This window comes from Cebus imitator, unplaced genomic scaffold (assembly GCF_001604975.1).
Source record: "Cebus imitator isolate Cc_AM_T3 unplaced genomic scaffold, Cebus_imitator-1.0 Scaffold11, whole genome shotgun sequence".
NCBI lineage: Eukaryota > Metazoa > Chordata > Mammalia > Primates > Cebidae > Cebus > Cebus imitator.
Genome location: NW_016107326.1, coordinates 3,510,686 through 3,526,560, shown reverse-complemented (window position 1 = coordinate 3,526,560; position 15,875 = coordinate 3,510,686). Strand labels below are relative to the sequence as shown.

Below are 15,875 nucleotides of genomic sequence, written 5' to 3'. Positions count from 1 at the left end.
TTAACCAAAAGACTGTTTAGAATATTGCAAGCAGGGACTTGGGGTGTGATATTTCCATACCTGCTTGATTGTTAAATATTAAGTCAATAAGGAGTGCTGAATAAAATTTTTACAATTTGGTATCTAAATTTTAATGGATTCAAATTCACAGACTTAATGATTGACACTTTCTGTGATCCTTTAATTGGTAATATATAATTCACAAAGTTGATTTTTAGTTCTACATGTTTAAGTGCCCTTTGGCTGGTATTAGTTAATTAATGTAATTTTTACATTTTGGAATGTGTCAGAATTGGAACAAGGATGAGGTAAAATTTACTACACATTAAAGGGGTTTGTTAGCAAACTAATGCTATAAACATCAGAGAAGAAAATGTTTGGCATATCTAAAAAAAACACATTTTTAAAGCATTCTAGCAGTTTCCATTTATGTAAAAAATTTCATATGCTGATTTGGTAATATTCATATTCATTAAAGTATAGCTAAGAATTTTTATTTTATGTAATATCCTGGTGATGCTTATTAGTTTGATAGAATACTCTCTGAATTTTAAAAGAAGACAATGTGTTTTTATATTAATTTTTATTCAATATTTTTATTATTCCCCCATTAGTCCGATGGATGAGACTGTCTATAGTACGTATATGAAATATAGAAAAGGATAAGAAGTGTGCATTCTTCTATTTCAATCGTTAACAACTGGCAATACCATTCCTTTTGCAGATTTAGACACACTTTTCAATTTCTTTTTCTTCTATGACCTACTCCTAAACCTTTCATGACTCTTCTGCTGCCCAAGAAAGCAGGATAGGCAGCATGCCAGGCAAAATCTTATTAGCAAGGAAAGGGAAGGTGAAGACAGGCAGGCACACAGGAAGGAGCATCTGAAAAGAATTTTAATTTTTTAAGCTAAAAGAAGTAGTTCCAATGAACTACAACATGTTGACTTTGCTAGGTCAGTTTTACTACTTTCTAAGCAAATGGAATCCCTATTTTATCAACGACATCATCATGTTTGATGATTTGGGCTCAAAGAACTTCCATGTTCTCTACACCTTCCTCTTTCTTGTCACTTAGACGAAGACTCTCCATTCTATCCTTCCCTTTATTTTATAGGTTGGCTTTCTTCTCTGCTAGCCATACTATTTTAGGTATCTAGCATCTCAAAGTGCAACAGCTTTCTAATTCACCTGATGTTGAATCATTCTGAACACTGACACTAAATTACTCTACCTAAAATGCCACTTTAAGTATGCCACTTGTTCAGGATCCTAAAATGGGTCCCCACTGTCTCAGGTATCCTATAGGAGAGAATGATAATTCCTTAGAGAACTCAAAACCCCAAGTAATCTAACCCTCCCTGCTCTTTCTGTCTGTATCTCTCATGATTACCACCATGAAGCCCCTGCTCCATTCAGGTGGGTCTGATTACTTTCAGAACATGTCCTTCTCAGTTCTCCCACAATCCCCAGTAATTTTATATACTTTCTCTATTTCTTCATGATTGCCATCTTTTCTTCTGGCTGTTCTATTTAAGGAGACTTCACTTTTAGACCTAGCTCAAATATCAGCTGTTCCAGAAAATGTTTCCTAATCACACTGCCATCTCCCAGTGGTATCTTCCTTCACAGAACTACTCTCACATTTGAAACCATGAATCATGGGTATGACTAAGTGTCACTGAATGATACTGATAATGTTGTTTAGTCTGTCACATGTATACCTAGTCTCCCCTATTAGATTGTGAGTTCTGAGAGAAGGTACTTTGTCTCATGTTATTATTTTTCAAAGTGCCTAACACATTGCAAGTGATCAGTTGACACTGATTGACTTCATATGAATAAATATCCATATAAAACCCAAAACGTTTACTCTGCATGCATGGCACAGAAAGGAAATGCAGAAGGGCAAATTTAGTTAGGATGATGCACAGAGGAGAAGGGTTATATGTATTTTTATATTTTAATCGTTAACAACTGGCAATACCATTCCTTTTGCAGATGTAGACACACTTTTCAATTTCTTGTTCTTCCTATGACCTACTCCTAAGCCTGAGAGAGGATCATGAGAGAAGGATTACAATGAGTCTCACTGCCAAACACCAGGAGTTAGTGCAAAATGAATTTCTGCTGTTAATAATAAGTAACTGACCTCATAGATTCTTTTTTTCCAGAAGAAGAGATTATGGCTTTAGGTAACAGGTAAAATGACTATGAAAAAAGTCTTACTTTTGCATACCCAGGGAATGAATCCCTTGAAACTTAGACATCAGGACACAGAAAAACTGGCTGTGTGGTGCAGTGGAAAGAAAGAATGTATTTTTAGAGTGGTTTAACTGTCTGCTACGCATTTCTTAGACATGCATTTTGGTGAAGATATGTAATCTCCTGGAGCCTCCACTACATTGCCTGTAACCCTGAAGGATGGCTGTGTGGATCTGCAATAACATATATAAAATATCTGGCACCACGCCTGGCATGTAATAGGCCTGCTTGTTAAAAGGTAGCTGCTTTGATAGTGTTTTTCTGTATTGCCTCCAGCATATTCACATTTAGTTGGTGTGCAACCTGTCTGCCTTTCCTCTTTTCTCCACAGCTACCAAGAAAGCAAGGCCAGAAAATTTTTGATATTCTACTGTGGTTTCTAATAGCAGAGCTTTGCATGCTCAGTATTCTGGGGGAGATAAACTGTTGATTTTAGCATGTGACTGAGCTATCAGCTTCAACTATAAGATCAATAGGGGATCTCAGGAAAGGTCATGGGGCCATGTTTGGTCACCCAGATATGCAACAGCTATCCACGTTTCAGTAGAAACGTGGTTTTTGTTTGCCAGTTGTCAATCACTACACAAAAGTTTAAAGGGGTTGTGTTGACTTATTCATCTAAAAGATCTCACATAAAATATTATTAATGTTTCCATCTGGTATCTTTTCATTAGATATTTTAATGACCAAACTAGATCTAGCATGTCCAATCTGTCTAGCTTTCTCCCTGCCCCCTCCTTTTTTTTTTTTTTGCTATCCTGAGGAAAGTTTTTTCAATCAAATGTGCCCACACAAGCCTTTATTGTATTTTCTCCAGCTATGTGTACACAGAAAGTGCCACAGAAAAACTTCTGAGTCTATGTATTTGTTTCAACTATATTCGTCCTTCACTTTGAAGACAGTCATTTCCTCCATAATAATGGCAATGAAAACATTACTTCTTACATCCAGTAATTCTCCCAGCTTAGGAAAATATAAACTATAGGCAAAGAGGAATTTACCAGCAAGGTAATAATTAAGCTTAAGCTGTGGGCCTCTCACTCACACAGGTCTCTTCCAAGCCACATGTTCACATAATTGTATGCTTTAAAAAATTTGCCAAGGTAAAATATTTCTAGATTCCTTTTCTTAAAGAGTCTCCAATAAAACATAACCTGTCCTGGATATTCATCAAACTACGCAGGCCTTCTCAAAGCTCCCTACTGTGCTTCAGATTTCATTCTGTTTAACGCGGCTTAGATTGTGTCTGTCAGTAACTAATGTTTGGAAATAGCTGTTACAGAGAGATATTCCTTATACTTTTTTGTAACAAAATTTATTGTATGAACCAAGTGAAACAACTGTTTCTCAAATTATATCACCTAAGTAACTTGCAATATATTGTATAATAATCGTTCAGTTAAGCACTTTTAATTCCTTTGATGATCTGTGATAGTTTCCTCTCTCATGATGAAATATTATTAGAAAACAATTTCAGAGAGTCACACTGAAATGAAAAAAGGATATTTGAAAATATACAATAACCTTAAGGTAAGATGCTTACCTATGTCTAAAATCTTTATTTCTTGGTGGAAGCAGATAAAAAAGGTAAAAAAAAGAAAGCACAGTTAGAAAAGGCTTCTAAAATAGAACGAGTTGAATTCTGAGATTTTAATTATTTGTATGGAAAACTGCCAACTTGGCAGAAATGATACTGGAAATGAATTCTGTAGTCTAGAGCTTACCAAATAACTTACAGAGTCGAATGATTTGATAATCGCACATAAATGAACAAAGCAAAGACAATACGTTACTTTTACTGCTGGCATTATGGCTAATGGATTAACCCAAGCTGAAGATACAATATTCTAGTTAAAAGTTGTAGCCTTAATTCATTTAATATCAGGTCCTGAAATCACAGGAAAATATTTTATGCCTTAATTTCAACCACTGTGAAATAAAAGAGCTACACGTATGTCACAGGGTTATTCTAAAGAAAACAAAAGAGATTTAAGAGGGTCACACTGAAATGTGAAAAGGATATTTGAAGACATACAATAACCTAAAGCTCTACCCATTTAGAGCACAGAAAATTCACTGACATCAGTAAGATATTTTATATACTGGGTGACTTTAAGCTCTTTAATACATTTACGATACAGTATGTATGTGTTGTGCTTCTTCTAGCTTAAGCAAGAATTTGACTTCTTTCTGGGGAAAATTTTAAACCCTGGGATGGTATTTTTATGTGAATAAAATGAGTACATCAGACTAAACATTTGTAAAAAAAGGCACGTTTAGCTTTGATTAAAAGCCCAAATTTAGGAAAGACATACCTTAGTTCTAAGACACTTGTTACATTTCCAGAAGGGAATATCCGCCGCACATAGTTGAAATCGCCTACATATAGACTGCCGTCGATCCCACAGGCTAGCGCCACTGGGGCCAGTAGCTTATTACCATCAGCTTGACCATTGCAACTGGGGCAGGAAATGCTGCGCCTTCGCCCATTGCCCATGATACTACTCACGACTGGAGGCTGCTGGGAGATAAACTGGTTTTCCCCATTTCCCTTGTACAGTATACCTAGAAGAAATAAAGTGCATTTTTCCTTATGATGAAAAAGTGTAAGGGTGAAAGGGAAAAAAGCAAACATGTTCATTACTGATCTAACTATAATTGAGTGCCTTCTAGGTCTGGATTAAGACATTCTTTTTTTTTCGGGGGCCGGGGAGTGGAGTCTTGCTTTTTCACCCTGGCTGGAGTGCAGTGGCGTGATCTCAGCTCACTGCAACCTCTGCCTCCTGGGTTCAAGCAATTCTCCTGCCTCATCCTCCCAAGTAGCTGGGATTATAGGCATGTGCCAGCATGCCAGCTAATCTTTGTACTTTTAGTGGAGATGGGGTTTCACCATGTTGGCCAGGCTGGTCTCAAACTCTTGACCTCAAGTAATCTGCCTACCTTAGCCTCCCAAATTGCTGGGATTACAGGTGTGAGTGACCACACCTGGCCAAGACATTCTTATTTGAAGCTCCATTGGAAAGAATTCTATTCAACTACCTAGTGTAAAATATTACATGATAAAGTATATAGAATATACACAAAAAGTGCTGTCTACTGTGAACTGAAATAATGTCTGGTGAAAGGAACAAAAGACTAAGAAGAATTAAACCCCCAATTCTCAACATCAGTGATGATCAGTCATGGCTATACATTGAAATGGCCTGGGGAGCTGCCAAAAAATATTAATGCCTGGTTCTCACTCAGAGAAATGCTGGGTTCATTTGTCTGGGTTCAGCCTCGGCCCTGAAATTTAGAAAAACTCTCCAGATGAGCTTAATGTGCAACCGGGTTTGAGAACCATGTTCCATAATGTTCTTTAGGGAATATCAAGTTTGCCTAATTGTTAATCAATATAGAAAATATCCAATTAATAAAAATGTGAACCAGGAATATAAATTTCTTCCTTATGAGTTTATCATATTCTTTAAAGTTAAAAAACTTTATGGAAAACAAAGGTAGAAAATATATGTCAAACTCTAAAGCCACTAATGATAATACAGGCTTATTTCAGCTCTACCTATACTGTCAAAGACTACTCTTGCATACACTGTCATCTGATACCAGAACGCTTATACATGCAGTTATTCAAAATGTCAAACATAATGAAATTGTTGTAGAAGGCCAATTTATTATTCAAAATGAATTCTGTTTTAAGGCATGGAGCTGTCAATAATTTTATCAAGACAAAATGCCAATCTGCTCTTTTATGGTCTTCAATGAATATCTGAGCAAAGATTCCAAATAAATATTAAATATTTTCATAGTTAGAAATGAGATTTGAGTTGAGATTCTACTTGTATTCATTTTGCCATTGCCACATACAGATGAGTGGCTCCACTGCGGTGTGACGCACACTGTGTCGTCAGCTGCTGTTGTTCCATGCATCTTTTATGACGCTTCTCAATGTGTTATTATCTGTATGAACCACCTGTTGACTTTAGACCGGCATATATTACATTTATCGAATGTTCTATGTTCCAAAGCAGTTCTCAGAGATAATAACTCTACTTCTTAGCAGATACACTGTTAAAAGAATACTCCCATGAAAGTACAATCAGGAAACTTGAGAAAGTGCTTTTTCCCCCACTTTGGGATAATTTTAAAGTGAAGAAGAAATTAGAATAATTATGTTCTCCTTATAGCTCAGCACATTTTAGGTGCATTCTGTGATTACTTTTTTAATGCTTTGCTATTTAGGTGATGTAATAATCATAGCAAATTTACATAAAGAAATCAGGGAAAATAAAACAGGTTTATTCAAATTTAAGAAAAATAAGCTACATAAGGCTGGATCATTACAAGAGATGGAATGCATTTTGCTTTGAATATTCAAAGAATACATTAATGATATCTAAGATTCTTCTTTCTGTGATTACTTATTTGATAACGATGGAACTATAATTTCCTAAAAGAGCCAGTTGTGTAATTTTCATCAGAAGAATCCTACACGTCAGACTACTGCTCTACCATATCTGATTTATTCAGTCATTACTTTGAATGATTGGCCCTTCATGCTTCTTTTCTATTATGACAGAACAGAAAGATGAACATTAGAATCTTTATTTCCACGTTTCAGGGTGCCTACACGAATAACTGTCAGCGTCTACGCTTCTGTCTTCTCTCCTTCCTTAGTATCTTTCTATAGCTCATCCACCTTGTCATGACTACGAATCACTTTGTTTATTCAATTAGACACATGTCACTTTGGAAAGCCACTACTTGTCAAACTGTTCTTGGCTAAAATTCTAAACTGCAATCTGTTCACCCTGTGGCTGAGGTGAACATTTAAAAATAACATTTATGTTATTTCATTTTATTTTATTTATTTTTTTCCTCTGTCACCTAGGCTGGAGTGCAGTGGCGCAATCTTGGCTCACTGCAACCTTCGTCTCCCGGGTTCCAGAGATTCTCCTGCCTCAGCCTCCTGAATAGCTGGAATTACAGGCACCCACCACCACGCCCAGCTAATTTTTGTATTTTTAATAGATACAAGGTTTCACCATGTTGGCCAGGCTGGTCTGGAACTCCTGATCTCAAGGTGATCCACCCACCTTGGCCTCCCAAAGTGCTGGGATTACAGGTGCGAGCCACCGTGCTTGGCCTAAAAATAACATAATTTTAAAATTTAGAACATTTTTTTGGAGGACAGCATTTTGGGTAGTTTAGCTTTTACATCTGCCCTGATATTTTAACAAAAGTTAACCATAGGTTATTCTGGCTTAGAACATGTATGTATTTATATTATACATACACAGAACATCCACATGTTTCTGAATTCGCTCCTGAATATATCGTGTGTTGTATTCTAACAATGGTGAATTACAGAGGCATGGGCTTTTCTGGAGCTAGAGATGCCTGTAGTTTCCCTATTGATGCGTAATCTCTTGAGTGAAATCCTGTAGCTAATTGGTTATGAACTTTACCCCATACTCTCATCATAACTAAATGGCATCTAGAGACGTTTGCCCTAGTTTTGTTTGCAGAGGGCTTCTGAAGGAATACAGAAATATGTTCAAACTGTGTGAAATACAATTTTACATAATTTCATCAAGAGCAGCTACTAGCATATTTGGCATATGGCTTTGCATTTTAAAAGACCACGATTGAACCTTGTGTTACTGATATAACAGAATGAAACTCCTCCTGCTTCAGACAGCACTGGAGTTAAGAGAGGCTCTGAGAGAACACTGGAGTCCCTGTTTGGTCAGGAGTCCTGCCTTTTCAACGTGTGCTACATGTGGTACCCATTATCAGCTCTGCTCAGTCTAGGGTGCAAACTGAATTGCGTGCAGGACATAACTGCATCCAGGACATAACTGTACTCATGTACATGATACCGGTTATCAGCTCTGCTCAGTCTAGGGTGCAAATTGAACTGCGTCCAGGACATAACTGGAATGAGTACAGAGCTTAACGGTGCTATAAAATAGTGAGGCAGGGAAGGGTTTTTCTGTTTTTTGTTTGTTTTTCCTTACTACTGATTTTCTCAGTACTATTATTTCCTGGAGGGAAGGCACGAGCATTTTCTTTCTTTCTTTCTTTTTTTTTTTTTTGAGATGGAATCTCATTCTGTCACTCAGACTATAGTGCAGCGGCACGATCTTAACTCACTGGAACCTCCACTTTCCAGGTTCCAGCGATTCTCCTACCTCAGCCGCCCGAGTAGCTGGGACGACAGGTACATGCCACCACACATGGCTAATTCTTTGCATTTTTTGTACAGACAGCGTTTCATTATGTCGGCCAGGCTGGCCTCAAATTTCTGACGTAAAGCGATCCCCCTGCCTTGGCCTCCCAAAGTGCTGGGATTTCAAGCATGAGCCACTGCATCTGGCCTGGCACAAGCATTTTCAAGTACCGGTCTGAAAACTACTTTAGACTGTGTATATTTGGAAGGTGAAAATGCATCCTCTCCAACACCCACAGAAAAAAAACTTTTTAAGGAGAAATGAACGTTGAAGCAACATTAATCTGAAAAAGTGACCATTTACTATAAACATTTAATCGTATTACATGCTCAAGTCAACATTCTGAACCTTCCAAAAACCTCTGCAAAGTCAAGAGCTAGGTTATTTTGCTGAGATTGTGACTTTTTTTCTCTGGCTATCAGTAAAAGTAGAGTGCTAGTATGACAGGGTTTAGAACAGGAGGATAAAGTTTAACAGGTTAACTTAAATCTTGCTTTTCTAGCAAAGCACCTTTAAGTTGTCTGAGATGCAGCTAGTATGTGGGGAAAATGTTAGAAACATAGTCTAGACAATAGAATTGTGTTTCGTATAAATAATATTCTTGATGAGATTAAGCTGATCATATTTTGTGAATATTTCTCTTTTGGTTTGTGACATCTAAAACATGCTTCTTCAGAGCATATTCACTATCACGTTATCAGGTCTACTCCTAGGAGTACTTTTGATTCTTGTTTTTTTCTCAGATTATTCATTTTTCCCCTAATATTCACCAAGTCAAGTAACGATATATGCGACCCCATTTGAGCAGCAGAATATTTTATTTCCCTAATAGCTTAAGAAGAACTGGAAAAAAAAAAATCTAGATACTCAGAGTAATTACCCAAGAATTAAAACCTATTAATAATATTTTGGTTAAGTCACATGATTTTTTATTTTTTCTTTATTTTAAAAACAAATCCCCCTCCCTGCATTTTTGGTAAACCTTTCTCAAGGACTCTGGTTCACACTCACTGACTCATTGTGGAATGAGACACTCGTAGGTGAATCTGTGCTGACGACTCCCACATCGAGATCTTTCATTGCAACACCAAAGTCAGTCTTTTACATTCTAATGGGAAAATCATTTTGGCAATGAATACATGAACATTTTAAAGTATATTAAGAAAGTATTATATAGTTCCCACTTTAGGCTTTTACAATCTTTAAAAATTCACCTTTGTTTTTCTTTCCTACCAGTTCTAATCCTACGGCATGGAAAGGATAAAAGTAAGCTGGAAGGTGAGCAACATTAGCTATCTATGAGCAAGAGCTTACCGTTCTGCACATCCAGTACGTGATGTTTATCTAATGTCCAGCCACCCATGTTGGATGCATCCAATTCATAGCCCTGCAGAATGGCAGTCCTCTTTTCCCAGAGAGTCAGGTCCAAACATGACTCATACTCATATCCAACTGACACTGGAATCCAAACAAATCACAGCTCATCTTTCTAACTACTGGGTGAAATGCAATTTATTTTGTTACTCAGAAAAAAAACTGCCTTTTTCGCTTCTGTGTTCTGAGAGTGTATTTCCACTTATTTATGAACAGTTAGATTTTTGGTTTAAGAAGATTTGACCATATAGAAAGATTTAAAAAAAAAATCTCCAAATATTATTTCTATTGATTTAATGGAAAGTGAGTGTTTCCCCCCGCCCCCCACACCACTCCTTCATGAGGGGTTCACAGCACAAAATGAAGTCCAGATTGGGCACCTGGTTAAGTAATTTGATCAGATAAGTCAGTTCCAAATGGCGATTAGATAAGAACAACTAAAAATACTGTTTGCCATCTGAATAATTAGAACTGTTTAGTTTTCAAGAGTGTTAAATTACGAAAAATATTTACAGTAAGTAAGATTCAAAGGAACAAAAAAGCAAGCCAGATTATAACATTAGGCTTACACATTATCATCAGAAATAAACAAACTGGCAGTAAATTAATAGGAATAAATCACAGATGAAAACATTTTCAGAGTTCACAATGAAACATGGATTTTAAAATTTAGAAATAAGTGAAAGGAGAAGTGGCAACTACTGGATTAATTTGAACTAATTCAAGTCCAAATTGCATATTAATTTCAGAGTATAACGTTCTATTTTAAGGTAAATAATAATTAAAACAAAAACATATCATTCTTTAGTTTTCTACGTGCTGAACTTGAGCCTGAAGCTACGCCATATACCTATTATCTTTCTATCTCTCTGTCTCTCAACACATCAAACTTTGATTGCATTGACCAGTCATTCAATAAAACAACTGATCTGATGCTTTCAGATTGTCCTTCCATTGAAAGAACTGGCCCTTCTGGTGAAAACAACTGATGTAATTCATGGATACAAATGTCTGATATCCTGTTAAATGCCAATAAGCATTGAAATGACATTAGTGTTAGATACAGAAAACAAAAACAAATAAGGAAACCCAGAGAGATAAAGTTATAAAGAGAAAAAGAAAATGAAAAAAAAAAAAAAAAAAGGACACAATAAGAAACATGGGGGGAAAAGGACGTGGCAACCTGAAATCTCATTCAGAGCATTCCTCTATAACATCATTTCAGGCAGAAAGACTGAGATTTTCTTCTTCTTGCCACATAGAGTACTTTTCTTTTCCCACGGTAGATCCAAACCAGCCAAGGTATAATATCGCCAGGACAACCTTATTCTCATTATATTCTGTTTGTCCACTGACTTCCATGGGTTACAATTAATTTATGACAGTTCGACTTCGAGAAAAACTTTTCATTGTAGCAAAGATTTATATAGAACTTACCAACAGCTTCAGACAGACCATAGACCTTCTGATTATATGCATCTGTTTTGTCCCATATGAAAGTATAGGCCAAGTTCGGTGAGGCAGGAAACCACTTTTGGAAGAGTCTTCCTACTACAGCTACCATAAGATGAACCTTCATTAAATTAAATGGAATAACAGACTGGGTCATGGTGATCTTGAGAACTGACTTATATCCTGCAGCTCTGGAACTCAAGTAGGAGAGTTTCAAATCTGTTCCGGGAATTGTGGTTTCCTCGTGGAGTACCTAAGTTTGAATAAAGCAGAAGTTTCAAACTGTGATCATGTATGACTATTAGATAAAATATATTTATGTAGTATATGTTCAATATATTTGTGAATAGTGACTCTTTGTGTCTTAATTTAGTTACTCTTAAAGACAAAGCAACTAAAATAAGACACAAAGAATCCCTATTCACAGATATGCATTTGAGCTGTTATCTTATTCAATAATTAAAAATAACTCTGCTGCCAGCCCCAATGTCTCTTCCTAAAAGCCTCTTGTCATTTATTCTGAGTTAATCATACCTCGGGTGCTACTCTTCATACGGGAAACAGTGTGACTGCTCCATCTGGCTGACATGCACTGACTTGTTAGTGTAGTAGTCACAGTGGATTCTCACTAACCCATCTTTCACCCCATCACCCTGGAGAATTACAGCAGACGTTTGTAAGACGGTTAGCTCAGAACGGGGATTGCAGTCTAGGCCAAAGACCTGGCCTGTACCAGGTGGCTCATTTAGAGACTAAACCAATACCTATAGCCTCATCAGCTGTCCGGTCACAGGCTACAAAGACAGTAAGGATAACAAAAAAGACCAAATAATTTAGGTTAATTTGTAGCAAATTCCATATCCATGTTGAGAGGTAATGTAATAATAGCACATTGTCATAATTAAAGATTGAGCTCCAACTTGCTGCTGATTTTTGATATGATGGTAAATTAGTTAATATTTTAAAGCTCCATAAAATTTCTTGAGAGCAACTAATATGTTATTAAATGCACGTAGCATATAACAATCCACACTTTTTTTAATTTGAAACTGGACTGTAATAATTAATATAATTATGTGCATAAGAATTATCTCCTTTATAAATTTTTAAAAATTATATGCTTAACCTCATAGATTACCAGTCACCGTGACTAGCTCAATGAATGCTGACATTTATATTAACAAATGCAAAGTACATTATGCCAAAACAGTACTTATTTTGAAAAATGTATTTTATGTAGCACATACAATTTTTCTAAAGAGTTTAGATTCTCTTTACCAATCCTCCTGTTAGTTTGGGGAGTAAGAATGGCTCTTCATAGCCTTTCTTCATATGCCATAAGTACAAGGCTATTTGTGTTCAGGAACGAGCACCAGGAACTCACTACTTTCTCTACAAAGAATTGAACAGTACTCTCAAAGTCTTCCTCATATTGCCCTATCAAGGTTCATTATTCAGACAGAAAGGGCTGCCTTTTCATGTTGGAAAGATCTTAGAATAGTGAATCAGTGTTCAGCAATGTTCCCCCTTTCCCCAACACCTCCACATAGAACAGTTAAGGACGATGTGTACCTGCCATTTCCAAACGTTAATAACTTCAGTAAAACCCTACAAGACCCCCTATACTGAGGGTAGAGCTGTCAGCTTGGATATAAACAATCACACATTTGGAAGTAGCACAAATGAATGGACGAAGGAAACTTCCATTCTAGCCTGTCAGTCGGTGCTGGCATGAAGAGGGTTGTGATGCAGTAGAGTAGAGTGAGAGGCAGGTTTTTTTTTTTTTTCTTTTGAGACAGTCTTGCTCTGCCACTAGGCTGGAGTGCAGTGGCACAATCTCAGCTCACCACAGCCTCCACTTCCCGGGTTCAAGCAATTCTCCCGCCTCAGCCTCCCGAGTAGCTAGGAATACAGACACACACCACCACACCCGGCTAAGTTTTTTGTATTTTTAGTAGAGACGGGGTTTCACCATGTTGGCCAGTATGGTCTTGATCACCTGACCTTGTGATCCACCCTCCTTGGCCTCCCAAAGTGCTAGGATTAAAAGCATGAGCCACCACACCTGGCTGTAAGAGGCATTTCTAACGTAGACACATGAACTTATTACTGTTGGAGTTTTCCTTCAAATATGCTGACTGAATTCAGCCACGAAACTCTCTTAAGCAAAATAGTTTACAAATATATAATAACTTTTTAGGCCTGGGGAAATCATTAAATTTAAGATTAAGGGTATTTTTGTAAGACTGTAGGTTGTTAGAGTGAATGGTTTAAAGAGAACTCATTGTTGTCCCATGATCAGTGACATATCAAATGAGTTACTTTGAAAACTAGATTCTGTGACTCCAGTGCCGGATAATATGGTCCTGATAACACGTGATTTAACCCTAAAGCACATCATTTATTTCCTCTTATTTTCAAAATAATTTCCCATACATTCAGTAGGTTTTTCATGAGTAAGAGACTCTCTTATTAATATTATATGTATTTCCTGTGACCTTCCTAAACTGCCTATTTCAAAATATCATGTGTTATACTTGATTTTAGTATCTGTAATTTTGTTCATTAAAGTATATGTTTTTCTGATGTAATTTAACTTGACCATGTTATTTTGCATTAGTGGGAAAGGTAAATCCAGCCAAAGTGGGAAAATAAACCATCAAGCCTACTTCTGCCAGCTGCACGAGCCGTAAATACTATTCCCGACCCCGTTAAACATTTGGTTAGGAGCCATGTCCTGCCAATTCTATCTTCCAGTCGCTAACTTGTTCTCTCTTCTTCATTTCCACTACTATTGTGATTGCGAGGCCCTCTCCATCTGAGTCCTGGAGACGCACGGATATACACTTAACAAGAACAGTCTGTTCGCTGATTTCTGTCTTCCATCAGAAACTTCTGTACTTCTATCAAGTGCGTTTTGCCACTTGAGTTAGCTTTAGAGAAATGCTGAAAAAACTCCATTGGTGCCTTGGTTCTGCATCACCTAAAGAATTCAAGGTTTCCACTGGATTGCGTCTCAGGGCCATGTATAAGCTGGCCCTGGGTCATCTTCTGCCTCTTTCCCAATTATCCCCTATACAACATGACTTGTTTTAACCACTCTACTGTTGCTTCCACATCTTCCATCTGAAACATGCTTTCTTCCCTCTCCAGCCTAATCCCTGTTTAAGACCAACCTCCTCAGTGATTCTTTCTTTTGCTTACTTAGGAATTGACCTCTCCTTTGAACTTGTATAATTCTTCACTAAAATCTTTATCTCATTTAGAATGACAGGATGTATGGCTTATTCATCTTTTTGTTCTAGTAAACTACCTTGCACATAGTAGGCTCTCAGTAAATTTTTCTGAAATATTTGCCTACTGCATGAATGAATGAATGGAGAAAAGACTCCATGTTTTCCTGGAATTGTTGACTATTTGAAACCCATTTCAATATCCTAGTTTGCTAGAAATTTGGCACCTACAGACAGATAATGACTGTAAGTAAAGTCTATTTTAGGAGTGACTATGAAGTTCAGAGTTCCTGCAAGATGGGCCTGGGGAGGAAGTATTAAATTGATTGAGGTTACAATGAACTTCTTCAAGTTTCAGCTCAAGGTTGGCTTGACCATTTTACAACTAATCCCTGAGGTGTTGCTCCTGCAACATCTTTGCCTGTGAGCCCTTTTGATTTTATGTTAGCCTAGACCTTTCTGGATCACCTCTTGCAGTCTCCATCTGTATTCCCTCCCTAGGTGATCTCCCCCAACGCTTGGTATTTACATGCGAATGACTCCCAGATTTACCTTTTGAGTTTCAACCTCTTCCCTGGACTCCAGTCTTCTGTGTCTGCTTCTACCCGAAAGACTTCTGTCCAAGCCACCATAATTTCTCCTGTGAACACCTGAGGTTCCTTCCTAACTGGTCTCCTTGTTTCTACCCTTGCCCAATATAGAATATTCTCAGCCCAGAAATTCCTTAAAGGAGGAAATCAGTGACTATTACTGCTCTGCTTAAACACCTTCAGTGGTTTCCAACTCTCAAAGTAAAGAGTTATCTTTGCCATCGTCTTCAATGGCTTGTGATTTATTTATGGCTGACTTCACTCCAGCCATGCCTGCTATCCTCTTTGCCATTCTTTGAACAAGCCACACATGCCATACCTAGGCTCCCCTTCTATTTTCAGGGTTTATTCTTTTACTCTCTTAAAATTTGTGCTGAAATGCCACCTTGTTGAAGAGATTTTCTCAAACGGTACTATGTAAGATTACACCTGTATCCATTGTCCCCTGCTTTATTATTTTTTAAGTCTCATCACAACCTGATATATTTCTTGTTGACTGCCTCTCTCCACTCATGAGTTGGAAGCTCACTGAGAGCAGGTAACTCATGTGAGTGCTTTACCGCTTTGTTCCCACACAACAGTGCCTGGTACAGAACAGGTATTCAATAAACAGCTGGAGAATGAATAGGACAAAGCTGTTATGTGCTACTGTATTTTGATGACCACAGATTTTTCCTTACCTCTTTATGAATAAGGTCTATTATTATTCTATATATTGAGACAGGGTCTCA

At 37.3% G+C, this 15,875-nt stretch overlaps 1 protein-coding gene across 11 annotated transcripts in view; it reads right to left on the bottom strand.

The window, feature by feature from the left end:
• TENM3 (teneurin transmembrane protein 3) overlaps positions 1 to 15,875 on the bottom strand; it is a 470,445-nt gene that overhangs the window by 45,818 nt on the left and 408,752 nt on the right. For 8 of the 11 annotated variants that reach the window (XM_017549242.2, XM_017549257.2, XM_017549251.2 and 5 more), the window contains 4 exons: positions 11,307 to 11,574; positions 9,810 to 9,953; positions 4,581 to 4,830; positions 3,809 to 3,829 (listed from right to left, as the gene is read on the bottom strand). In XM_017549242.2, the coding sequence (XP_017404731.1) occupies positions 3,809 to 3,829; positions 4,581 to 4,830; positions 9,810 to 9,953; positions 11,307 to 11,574 (683 nt within the window). The remainder of the gene's footprint in view (positions 1 to 3,808; positions 3,830 to 4,580; positions 4,831 to 9,809; positions 9,954 to 11,306; positions 11,575 to 15,875) is intronic. The other 3 variants (XM_017549269.2, XM_017549279.2, XM_017549300.2) reach the window with 1 other exon arrangement.